A 12917-nucleotide genomic window follows, 5' to 3' on the forward strand; every position below is an offset into this window, starting at 1 on the left:
TCTAGTGATAAGATGGGAAAGGGAGCTAAATCCTCTCTTATTTTCCCACTCACTCTTACTAATCTACTCCTTTAACATCTGTTATTCCAGTAGGCATTGGCCGTGCACTCGCAAGCATGCATCTTTACAGCCATGAGGACTAGGAACTTATTTTAGGAAAGGAGAATCTAGGAAAGCTAAATTCTGCACCCAGCACTACATGCACTTGCTATGCACTCCCATGGAATGCAATTCTGAGCATAGGGTAGATGTTTAATTTGTAGTCACTGCAACCATTTTTAAATTCCTTCCAATCATGTTGTTTGTTGTGCATTTCTGATCAACAAAGGCTTTCTTTGAAGAAGAGGATGGCAAGGAATACATCTACAAAGAGCCTAAGCTAACAGGTCTATCAGAGATCTCCTTCCGCCTGCTGAAACTTTATGGGGACAAATTTGGAGCAGAGAATGTCAAAATCATCCAGGACTCAAATAAGGTGACACAGAAATGCTTGCAGTCCTCCCCTCTCTTGGCAGCGCCCACCCTCAGACAATGTAAAAGTAAAGGTACCCCTGACCATTAGGTCCAGTCGCAGACGACTCTGGGATTGTGGCGCTCATCTCGCTTTATTGGCCGAGGGAGCAGGCATACAGCTTCTGGGTCATGTGGCCAGCATGGCTAAGCCGCTTCTGGCAAACCAGAGCAGCGCATGGAAACGCCGTTTACCTTCCCGTCGGAGCGGTACCTATTTATCTACTTGCACTTTGACGTGCTTTCGAACTGCTAGGTGGGCAGGAGCAGGGACCGAGCAACAGGAGCTCACCCCATCGCGGGGATTCGAACTGTCGACCTTCCGATCAGCAAGCCCTAGGCTCTGTGGTTTAGACCACAGCACCACCCGCCACCAATGTAGGAGCAGGCATTGCAGAAAGGAATAGAGATGTTGTTCTGAGATCTGCCTCTCACTTGTGATCGAGGGAGATCACAAACCGTGATCCATTTTTGTCAGGGAAAGGGTCTGCCCATGGAAAATTAATCAGAGAGCTTGAGGTAGGCAGCTCTTGCCTTGCTGGCTGCCTTGGAAGCATTTCTATACAGTTCTTGGCCGATTGGAAGGCTGGGCTAGGAAAAGCCAATTTTAGCCAGGGATGTCATCCAATAGCGATGCAAGAATAAACCTCCTAAGATTGGGTACATTCATATGACAATTTATTCTGTTTGCACATTTCCCCAACAGTTGATTTCTGTCAGCATTATAATTCAGATTTCACATGACATAAAAGCCACTTCCAGAAATATACTGGAAGGCAGCATTCACATGAGAGTTTATTCCCTTTCCATGACATTTCCCAAATGGTTAAGTTCCACATGTTTGAGCTTTCACATGACGTAAGTCACTTCTAGAAAAAAGTGGGATATAGTGCAAATTTAGTACTCATTTTCTGCCACTGGAAGAAAAGCAGCAGGAGAGCAGCAGGTCATGTGGTTCTTAGATTCTTGGTCCACGATCCCTGATTGTGGTGAGAGCTAGGCTGGGCCTCTTTCCTTACTCGTTTTCTCGCTTTCTTCAGGTGAATGCCAAAGACCTGGACTCCAAGTATGCGCACATTCAAGTGACTTACCTGAAGCCCTACTTTGATGAGAAAGAGCTCTCGGAGAGGAAGACAGATTTTGAAAGGAACCACAACATCAACCGATTTGTGTTCGAGACACCATATACTTTGTCTGGGAAAAAACATGGGAGTGTGGAAGAGCAGTGCAAGAGGCGGACGATCCTTACCAGTGAGATTCGTCTTCTAAGATGCTGGGAAAGGGTACAGGCAGCAGGGAGAGAGGGCCATGCTATGTATGTCAACAAAATGTGTTTTGATGGTGATTTATGCAGTCAGCTGCTTTTAATTACCCATCATGAGAAGGAATGTGGGATCAAAAGATAACACCCATCTGAGTTTGCTTTTTCCCCTCCTCCTTCTTAATCCATTTTCCTTTCATGCCATGTGTTTATAGATCACAAGCATGAGGGCAGGGACTGCCTTACCAGTGCATTTGTGAGTTGCCCTGGGAGCCTGGGGGTTTTTTTGTTTTTTGTTTTTTTGCACAAGAGCAGGGAAAAAATGTTTTAGATAGATAAAAGAGGTTTTGAAAAGAATCTAATTAATTAGAACCTTGTGGGGCCATTCATGCAAGGAGTGTTTGGGTATGTGGCTCTACCCACACAGGACTCCTTGTGCACATGCCACCATTTTTGTTTACTCTCCCCTTCCAGCATCCAACTCCTTCCCCTATGTCAAAAAGAGGATTCCCGTCAGTCACGAGCACCAAGTCAATCTGAAGCCTATCGATGTGGCAACTGATGAAATCAAGGCAAAGACGGCCGAGCTTCAGCAACTGTGTACTTCAGCAGATGCTGACATGATTCAACTGCAGCTGAAGCTTCAAGGCTCCGTTTCAGTGCAGGTTGGTGGCTGGGCACACTATAAATCACCCCCACCATCATCATCATCAATTTATTCATCACCTTCAAACAACTATCACATCAGGGGTTGCTTTGCCACATGACTGTTGTAAGTCATTCTGAATTGCTTTTTGCCGGGGGGAGGGGGGAGTGACTGATAAATTTAATAATAAAATAGTTAAACTCACACATAAAAGAAACCCCAGCAAATTCATTTAAAATGAGACTGGAACCCTCATGCCCTTGAAAGAAACAGTGTGCTGGCTAGAGGCCAGTTTGCTTTTTCAGAAACCGTCAACTGACATCAGTTCCCAGCAACCTCGAGATCATTGGATGGAAGGTTTTTGAATTGCAGTTGTTTTGAGAATGTTTTTAACTGTGATGGCATTTACAGGTTTGTAAATTGCAGTTGTTTTAAGAATGTCTTGATCTGTTTCAGAATGCTTTTGCTTTTCCGTTTGTTTCAGCTTAGCTATCTGTTTGCAGCCCTGGGCCTTCTGTGCCAGTTGTAGGACCAGAGAAGGTTGATACTGTGGGAGGCAGCCTTTTGGGTATTTGGGTGCTAGGCTGCTTGGGGCTTTGTACTAACGTGGTGGATTGATCCCAGTAGCTCACTGGCAGCCAGTGCCGTGCTCTCAAGATTCATGACATGTGGTCCTCTCTCCGGCCTAGCTGCCACATTCTGCACTAGCTGCAGCCTCTGAAGTTTCCTTAGTGCACTATGTTCCTACAACAAACAGGCCTTTCCTGCTGTGATGCCAAAGAGGCGCACCTGTCACTGACAGCTTGTTGCTGCCAGACAAACAGCACCTTGTCTGCCCAGGCATTTTAGACTTTAAGATTATTTATATTTTTCTAGTTTGCTGCTCCATTGTTTTCAGTTTTAATTTGTTTTGTCTGCTTTCTCATTATAATCATTTATCATCATCATCATTATTGCATATTTATTTATACCCTGCCTTTTTCCCTGACAGGGACTCAAGGCAGCTTACAGATAAAATAAGAACAGCTAAAAACATATTGGGGAGGGGAATCATTAAAAAACAATTAAACATTAATAGAATTAAAACTATATAAAAAGATCTATTAAAAGATCTATATATAAAAATAAAAGAGCTATTAAAAACATACAGATAATTGCAATGAAAACTGCATGGCACCAATCCTTTCATTAAAACCAGACAGTTCCCAAAAGCCAGCAGAAGGACAACAAGAAGGGAGCCAGTCTAACTTCTCTAGGGAGGACTTTCCAAAGTCTGGGAGCAGCCACCGAGAAGGCCCTCTCCCGCGTTCTTACCAAAGGGTCCCTTTTTACTGTTTTTAAATTACAGTTATCATGGTGCGAATTAAGCATTATTCACACCTTTGTATGTCACCCTGGACTCTAGCGACAAAGAGTGGCTAACAAACATTTTAAATAAATAAATGGCGCTTCCCTTGTTTTCCTGGGTTCTTCTTTCCCACTATTGCAATTTTCTTTCTAAACTGCATGAGACAACAACCAGTTTTCCTGGCAAATGTTGCTCGATAAGGTGCTGTGTACCATAATGGCACCACATAAATAATGGTTTTCCTGGTAACAGACAAGGCACCCAGCCACTTTGCCATGATTGGGGCTGTGAGCATTTATGCACTGTTTGTGTTTGACTACCATTAGTGGCTTGGAAACATGGACATCTAAGTTAAGAGGTACAAAAGGAGTGAAGCTGTTATGTATGTTCTTTAGGAATGGTAAGGATGGACACTGCAATGGGAGTGACAGAAATACTGAGCAACAAGATTCCACTAGCACAACAGTTGTGTAATATTAAAACTCAATCGTCCACTAGCTCAAGAGCCCTTGCACTAGCAGACAATGTTGGATCCCACCCAGCCTCAATAAAAATGGGCCTCTCTCCAGTGTATAAAATTTCTTTAGTCCAAGTGTCGCTTATTATTGTAAACAGCCTGGCAGAAAAGACAGGTTCTCAGTTGATTCTATGTTGATTCCAACCACAGCTTCAAGGGGAGGGTCTCTTCCTCCACTATGAGTCTATGACTCCAAGCCATACCTGAACAGTGGAATTCCAAGGCTCAGCTGGCTAGACCTGACAATCTTGTGTTCCACATTTTTGTTGTTGGCATCCGTCTGTCTCAAGAGACAATGGAGGGCACCTCCAGGGGTGAAGTCAAACCACTGTATTAGCAACACCAAAGTGACCTCCCCAGGATGCAAGCCTGTGCAGTGCATGTGAAGGTCCTAGTCTGCCCAGATGGCAAGACCCCTCCCTCTCAGCCTCACTGATATGGCCCAAAGGGAATCAGAGCAATACGTTTGGCACCAGCTTGGCTGCAGGAGTTGCCAGAAGGAGGTGTACAAGGCGCCATCCAACCCTCTTAGGGACTCCACTCTGGGTTTGTGTAGGCTATTAGCTATTTATTCTCCTGAAGATATCCTGCAGGGCAATAGAGGTTTAGGATCACAGTTTTCCTTCTCCTAGATGGGATACTTCCCTGTCTTCACATGCATGGGAAGTTCCTAATTCACTGGGGGTTTGAGACCCCTTGCTACCCTCACCTGGTTTAGCCAGCCAGTCAAAGCCATTTCCCAGGGTGTGGTCGCTGTCTCATGCTGACAGCTTCTATGAGCCACAGGTGAGAGCTGAGTGCAGGGTGGGGAGCAAAGGTGACAAACTTCCCAAGGAGTATGACATGTCCTCCACCAGAGGTACTACCCCATCCCTTAATACCCCATACACCCCACAAAAAAATCTTCGTACTTTGTAGATTTTGCATTTATTATACAGCACTCACCTCTTATTTTCATCTGTCAAACTGGTCTGGTTTTCATCACTTGATCTAAGAGAGGGGGTGACAATAAGCGGGTGTCCATGCCTCAGAGCAAGAGGGTTAGGCTCTGTGATCTCCTTACTCCCATCCAGACTTGAGTCTCTGTAGTTTGGAATTCTTGCATTTCTTGTCTTCCTCTACTGGGGGTGCCTTCACACAAGTGCGTGTTCCCAAATTACTTTTTGATGATGCCAGTTCATGTATTCAGCTGCTAGCTGGGATGCATTGTTTTCCATTCCACCCTGGATTTGTCATATGCAGCCCTTTTTCCGTTCCACTGCAATTCATTTTCCACCCAAAACTACAATCTTGCCGTCTGCTGCAGGGAAATTGTGTACTCTACCCCGTTCATTTGAATGCAAAGGAGAAGCAAGGCAAAGAGCATTGGTAATATAATCAATTGCATATCATTTCCGAGCTAAAAGCAACAACAACAGTGAATACTAATCATATTCACTGGATTAATTTCTGTCCCAGACATGCAACATATGAGCAAACATTGGCAATTTCTGCTCCCTTTTCTGCCTTCCAACATCCCTAGGTGCCAGGCACCAATGGCTGGTTGATACAGGCACAGCCCCCAAGAATCATCAAGGTCAACCCCCTGCAGTGCAAGAATCTTTTTTTTATATATATAATATTTATTATTTTTCCAAAAACTTAGACATTAAAAAGAAAAACAATACAATACAACACAAGAAATCAACAAAAACAAAACAAAAACAATAAAATAAATCAAACAATTTCATTATCCCATCTTTCATTCACTTATTTCCACGACCTCCTTACACCTCCCTTTTTGTATTCCACTTCTGTTAATTATTTCAGCAATTCCTTTCCATCTTCTTCTGTTTTCTATCCTATAATTATCTTAACTCATTCTAACCTTATTTTTTCCCTTAATGCTCTATTAACCTATCTGTACTTGATTCCTTATAACATTTCTACTAAAGCCATATAACTTCATTCCAACATTTTTCTAACATTCATTAATTTTACAGTATTTCTGTAAATAGTCTTTAAACTTTTTCCAATCTTCTTCCACCGACTCTTCTCCCTGGTCTCGGATTCTGCCAGTCATTTCCGCCAGTTCCATGTAGTCCATCAACTTCATCTGCCATTCTTCCCGGGTGGGCAAATCTTGTGTCTTCCAATACTTCGCGATAAGTATTCTTGCTGCTGTTGTTGCATACATAAAAAAAGTTCTATCCTTCTTTGGCACCAATTGGCCGACCATGCCCAGGAGAAAGGCCTCTGGTTTCTTCAGGAAGGTATATTTAAATACCTTTTTCATTTCATTATAAATCATCTCCCAGAAAGTCTTAATCCTTGGGCATGTCCACCAAAGGTGAAAGAATGTGCCTTCAGTCTCATTACATTTCCAACATTTATTTTCAGGCAAATGGTAAATTTTTGCAAGCTTGACTGGTGTCATGTACCACCTATAAATCATTTTCATTAAGTTTTCTCTTAGGGCATTACATGCCGTAAATTTCATACCTGTGGTCCATAACTGTTCCCAGTCAGCCATCATTATATTATGTCCAACATCTTGTTCCCATTTAATCATAGCCGATTTCACCGTTTCATCCTGAGTGTTCCATTTCAACAGCAAGTTATACATTTTGGACAAATTCTTAATTTTGGAATCTAGCAATTCTGTTTCCAATTTTGATTTTTCCACCTGGAAACCAACTTTTTTGTCCAAATTGTATGCCTCCATTATTTGGTAATAATGGAGCCAGTCTCGCACTTTATTTTTCAATTTTTCAAAACTCTGCAATTTTAGTCTGTCTCCATCTTGATCCAGAATTTCCCAATATTTCGGCCATTTGGCCTCCATATTGAGTTTTTTCTGTGCCTTCGCTTCCATTGGTGACAACCATCTTGGGGTTTTCTTTTCTAACAAATCTTTATATCTTATCCATACATTAAACAATGCTTTTCTAACAATATGATTTTTAAACACTTTATGTACTTTTACCTTATCGTACCACAAATATGCATGCCAACCAAATACATTATTGAAACCTTCTAGGTCCAACACATCAGTGTTTTCAAGTAGCAGCCATTCTCTCAGCCAACAAAAAGCAGCTGATTCATAATAGAGTTTAAGGTCTGGCAGGGCAAATCCACCTGTTTCTTTAGCATCAGTTAATATCTTAAATTTTATTCAAGGCTTCTTGCCCTGCCAAACAAATCTGGAAATATCTTTCTGCCACTTCTTGAAACAATCCATCTTATCCAAAATTTGTAATGTTTGAAACAAAAACAACATCATCGGCAGCACGTTCATTTGTTCATCACAGCAGTTCGGCCTAACAATGATAACTTCAAATTTGACCATATTTCTAAATCCTTTTTCACTTCAATCCAACATTTTTCATAATTATCCTTAAATAGATTTACATTTTTAGCAGTCATGTTAACCCCTAAATATTTCACTTTCTTAACCAATGTTAGTCCTGTCTCTTCCTGAAACTTCTCTCTCTCATTCACAGTTAAATTTTTCTCTAAGACCTTAGTTTTCATCTTATTCAGCTTAAAACCTGCTACTTGCCCAAATTCTTGAATCAGTTCCAAAACCCTTTTTGTACTAGATTCTGGTTAAGAATCTCAACCAAAGCATCCATGACAGTCTTCTCTTAGTCTTCTCTTTTCCAGGCTAAACATACCCAGCTCCCTCAACTGTTCCTCATAAGGGCTTAGTTTCCAGACCCTTGATCATCTTGGTTACCTTCCTCTGCACACGTTCCAGCTTGTCAACATCCTTCTTAAATTGTGGTGCACAGAACTGGACATAATAGCATCCAGGGATGATGTTCCCTTCTGTGGTTGAATAACCTGTTGCAGATCTAGTAGCATGGATAGAACTTCCATGTTACCTTGCATTGCCTTACAGTAAGTACAAATGCTTTTCTGGATGGAATCAGTTTCCACATTCAGTGCCCAGGCACCAAGGATACATAGAATCATAGAGTTGGAAGAGACCACAAGGGCCATCGAGTCCAACCCCCTGCCAAGCAGGAAACACCATCAGAGCACTCCTGACATATGGTTGTCAAGCCTCTGCTTAAAGACCTCCAAAGAAGGAGACTCCACCACACTCCTTGGCAGCAAATTCCACTGTCAAACAGCTCTTACTGTCAGGAAGTTCTTCCTAATGTTTAGGTGGAATCTTCTTTCTTGTAGTTTGGATCCATTGCTCCGTGTCCGCTTCTCTGGAGCAGCAGAAAACAACCTTTCTCCCTACTCTATGTGACATCCTTTTATATATTTGAACATGGCTATCATATCACCCCTTAACCTCATCTTCTCCAGGCTAAACATGCCCAGCTCCCTTAGCCGTTCCTCATAAGGCATCCTTTCCAGGCCGTTGACCATTTTGGTTGCCCTCCTCTGGACACGTTCCAGTTTGTCAGTGTCCTTCTTGAACTGTGGTGCCCAGAACTGGACACAGTACTCCAGGTGAGGTCTGACCAGAGCAGAATACAGTGGCACTATTACTTCCCTTGATCTAGATGCTATACTCCTATTGATGCAGCCCAGGATTGCATTGGCTTTTTTAGCTGCCGCATCACACTGTTGGCTCATGTCAAGTTTGTGGTCAACCAAGACTCCTAGATCCTTTTCACATGTACTGCTCTCAAGCCAGGTGTCCCCCATCTTGTATTTGTGCCTCTCTTTTTTTTTGCCCAAGTGCAATACTTTACATTTCTCCCTGTTAAAATTCATCTTGTTTGTTTTGGCCCAGTTCTCTAATGTGTCTAGGTCGTTTTGAAGTGTGATCCTGTCCTCCGGGGTGTTAGCCACCCCTCCCAGTTTGGTGTCATCTGCAAATTTGATCAGGATGCCCTTGAGTCCATCATCCAAGTCGTTGATAAAGATGTTGAATAAGACCGGGCCCAAGACAGAACCCTGTGGCACCCCACTAGTCACTCTTCTCCAGGATGAAGAGGAACCATTGATGAGCACCCTTTGGCTTTGGTCAGTCAGCCAGTTACAAATCCACTGAGTGGTAGCATAGTCAAGACCGCATTTTACCAGCTTCTTTACAAGAATATCATGGGGCACCTTGTCAAATGCCTTGCTGAAATCAAGGTAGGCTACATCCACTGCGTTCCCTTCATCTACCAGGCTTGTAATTCTGTCAAAAAACGAGATCAGGTTAGTCTGACATGACTTATTTTTCAGAAATCCATGCTGACTATTGGTGATCACAGCATTCCTTTCTAGGTGCTCAGAGTGTTTGCATAATGATCTGCTCCAGAATCTTCCCTGGTATTGATGTCAGACTGACTGGGCGGTAATTATTTGGGTCCTCTCTTTCCCCCTTTTTGAAAATAGGCACAACATTTGCCCTCCTCCAGTCTGCCGGGACTTTGCCTGTTCTCCAGGAATTCTCAAAGATGACTGCCAGTGGTTCTGAGATCACATCTGCCAGTTCTTTTAATACTCTTGGATGCAGTTCATCTGGCCCTGGAGACTTGAATACATCTAAACTAGCCAAGTATTCTTGTACTATCTCCTTAGTTATTCTGGGCTGTGTTTCCTCTGCTGAATCATTTGCTCCAAATTCTTCAGGTCGGGCATTGTTTTCTTTATCGGAGAAGACTGAGGCAAAGAAGGCATTGAGGAGTTCAGCCCTTTCTGTGTCCCCTGTTTGCATTTCACCATCTTCTCCTCTGAGTGACCCCACTGTTTCTTTGTTCTTCCTTTTGCTACGAACATACCCATAACTTCATCTGCCATTCTTCCCGAATGGATAAATCTTGTGTCTTCCAGTACTTCACAATGAGTATTCTTGCTGCTATTGTTGCATACGTGAACAAAATTCTATCCTTCTTTAACACCAATTGGCTGACCATGCCCAGGAGAAAGGCCTCTGGTTTCTTCATAAGGGCATATTTAAATACCTTTTTCATTTCGTTATGAATCATCTCCCAGAGTGTCTTAATCCTTGGGCATGTCCACCAAAGGTGAACTCTAATCCTCAAATTCGTCTGTTTTTCTTTAAGTTCAGTCGTAGCAAGCGTCAACTTATGTTCATCAAATTGCCTCTGTGGGGCTGGGGCTCTCTTTCTCTTTCTCTCCAGTTGTGTTACTTTACCTTCAGTAGCAACTGCTTTTTCCCTAATTTCCTCCACAGTTTGCCATATCAAAATAGGTTCTTGTATCAATTTCTGGGTGGTTTCGGTATTGGTATTATTTATACTTTCTGTATTTAAGTTAGTTTTAGTAATTGAAACATCCACTTTCGCATTTATCATGTCCATTTTCCTGTGAAGCTGATCCAATGAGTCATTTATCTTGTATAATGCAGCCACTAAAGCCTCTTCTGTCGACATTCCTCTTGGTTTTTAAATATACTAATACAAAGACAACAACAGAAAGAGCAGGAGGCCTAATGATAGACCTCTCCTGGATTGTTACCAAGTCCTCCCAGACCTTAATGTTTTGTCAACAGTTGACTGGTCTGTTTTTCCTCTTCCATTTACCATAACACTTAAAAGATTCAAGGTCAGTCCCAGAGTCTCACGGTTTTTAACTTGCAGCTGGAAATTCCCCGGTTTCAAAGGCTTCCACTAGGGGGAAACAGTATCTATTTGTAATAGTCAACAGTATCCTCTTTTAAACAATCCAAGATTAGTTTCAAATTAGTTTCAATTTTCAGTTACTTTTACTCCTTTTTAAAGCGGCCGGAGACAGTAGAAACAATGTATTTCTCTTATTTGACTAGCTGTCAATGAACGTTCTAAATGCTGTCAATGAACATTCCAAAAGACGTCAGTCCTACTAGCAGCCCGTTTCCAGGGTCAGAGCGGCGGTGTTTTAAGTCTCTTCGCTCTCTTCTGCAGGCATATTCAATCCGCAACTTCCCCCTCTCTTCTCCTGCCTCCAAGAGGGGGTTTAATGTTCTTTACCGTTGGAAATTTACTCTTTTACAAAAGACCTTCCAGGACTCCAGCTTGCAACTTCATTGCCTCAGTGTATTTACAAAAGGGGAAGGCGGACTTCCTGTTTTGAACCTCCCCGTTACAGTACCAAATTAAACATTTAGAAATCCAATTCTTCCGTTTCAGCTTTACTCACGGGTAATTACTTTAAAGTCAAATTGTCCACAGAAAAAGGTCAGCGCTCTCCGGCAACAGCTATGCGGCTTCACTCCGTGGAAGAAGCAGACGATTTGATGCACCGCGCCGCTCACCCCACGTCACTCCGGAGCCCCAAAAACCGGGGTTACCCGCGAGTGGGGGAGGCGCAAAAGGTGCCCGCCGAATCCCACGCTCACAGGCTTCTCCCGCCTGTGATTTTAACGGGTCTCCGCCTTCGCCGTGGCGGCCAGACCCAGATTTCCACGAAGCGGATTCCTCCCGGTCAGAGGAATTCCACCATTACCAGAGGCGCCTCCCCGGAAGTCCAGCCATCCTTTTATATATTTGAACATGGCTATCATATCACCCCTTAACCTCCTCTTCTCCAGGCTAAACATGCCCAGCTCCCTTAGCCGTTCCTCATAAGGCATCGTTTCCAGGCCTTTGACATGCATGAGTGATTGTACTTGGCATATGTGAATCAGAACAAGAGGCCATGAAAGTTTGGGAATCAATTTGTGAAGCATTCCATGCTTTTAACATGCATGGGGTGGAGGGCATTTCTCTCATACCCTCCCACAATCATCACTGGAATTCTTAAGTATTCTGATTGACAGATGGAGGAGGGTAGATAAAAGACGGTACTTGTTTACACAATGTGTAATAATTTATGGAAAGCAGTGTTACAAGATGTGTTGATGACCTCTCTTAGATTACTTTAAAAGGGGAAGTAGACAAATATGGAGGAAGAGGAGGGGGGCTTTATTTATTAGTGGTGATGGCAAAATGGAACCTCTGAATAACAGTGACAGAAGGAGGAAATGGCTGTTGCTGGCCACTGTGGGAGGAAGGAAGGCTGGACCAGAAGAATTTTTGACGCAGAAGGGGACCTCCTAGAATCTTCTCTGCTTTTTCTCTGAAATTTCTGATTTTTGTCTGAAATCTGTAGGAATTTAATTCTGTGTTTTAACTTTTCTTAGGTCAATGCTGGCCCACTAGCCTATGCACGGGCTTTCCTAGATGACAAGCACTCCAGCAAATATCCCAGCAAGAAGGTGAACGAACTGAAAGAAATGTTCAGGTAGTTATGTTTTATTTTAATTTATTATGTTTATTTCTCATCTGTGATGGGACCCAAGGCAGTGTGTAGGAGGGATCTCAAGCACACTCCCATCCAAGCACTGTCCAGACCCACATAGTTGGAGTGTGGTGACTGTCCCCTGTGCCTTCAAATGATACTTTGGGTGCCCACCTAACAGACTTTCTATGAAACTGCAGGGGACAGAGTCCTTCCCACTACGCTGCTGGGAAGTGGGCATAATCCCAACATGCCAAGGGCCTTCTGTACTCTGCACACACAAAACAGAACCAAATCAAATGCAGGAACATGTACTTGTCTCTTCTATTTTTTTTGTGGAGAAGGGTGTAGAGGAAAGTGGTGTTCCAAATCCCCCCCCCCCGGAACATCCCCTTAACCTCCTTGGCTTCCTATGATCCGAGGCTAATCTTTACACATTGTGGAATGTGTAATTAGTTTTGTAAAATATAACAACAATGCA

General features: G+C 42.9%; 1 protein-coding gene across 4 annotated transcripts in view; it reads left to right on the forward strand.

The window, feature by feature from the left end:
- Positions 1-12917, forward strand: part of DOCK11 (dedicator of cytokinesis 11) — a 177349-nt gene that overhangs the window by 156565 nt on the left and 7867 nt on the right. For all 4 annotated transcript variants that reach the window (XM_080990309.1, XM_080990310.1, XM_080990307.1 and 1 more), the window contains exons 48-51: positions 329-475; positions 1551-1761; positions 2246-2436; positions 12339-12439. In XM_080990309.1, coding sequence (XP_080846435.1) covers positions 329-475; positions 1551-1761; positions 2246-2436; positions 12339-12439 — 650 coding nt within the window. The remainder of the gene's footprint in view (positions 1-328; positions 476-1550; positions 1762-2245; positions 2437-12338; positions 12440-12917) is intronic.

The sequence above is a fragment of the Podarcis pityusensis genome (assembly GCF_964106645.2).
Source record: "Podarcis pityusensis genome assembly, chromosome: Z".
Lineage (NCBI taxonomy): Eukaryota > Metazoa > Chordata > Lepidosauria > Squamata > Lacertidae > Podarcis > Podarcis pityusensis.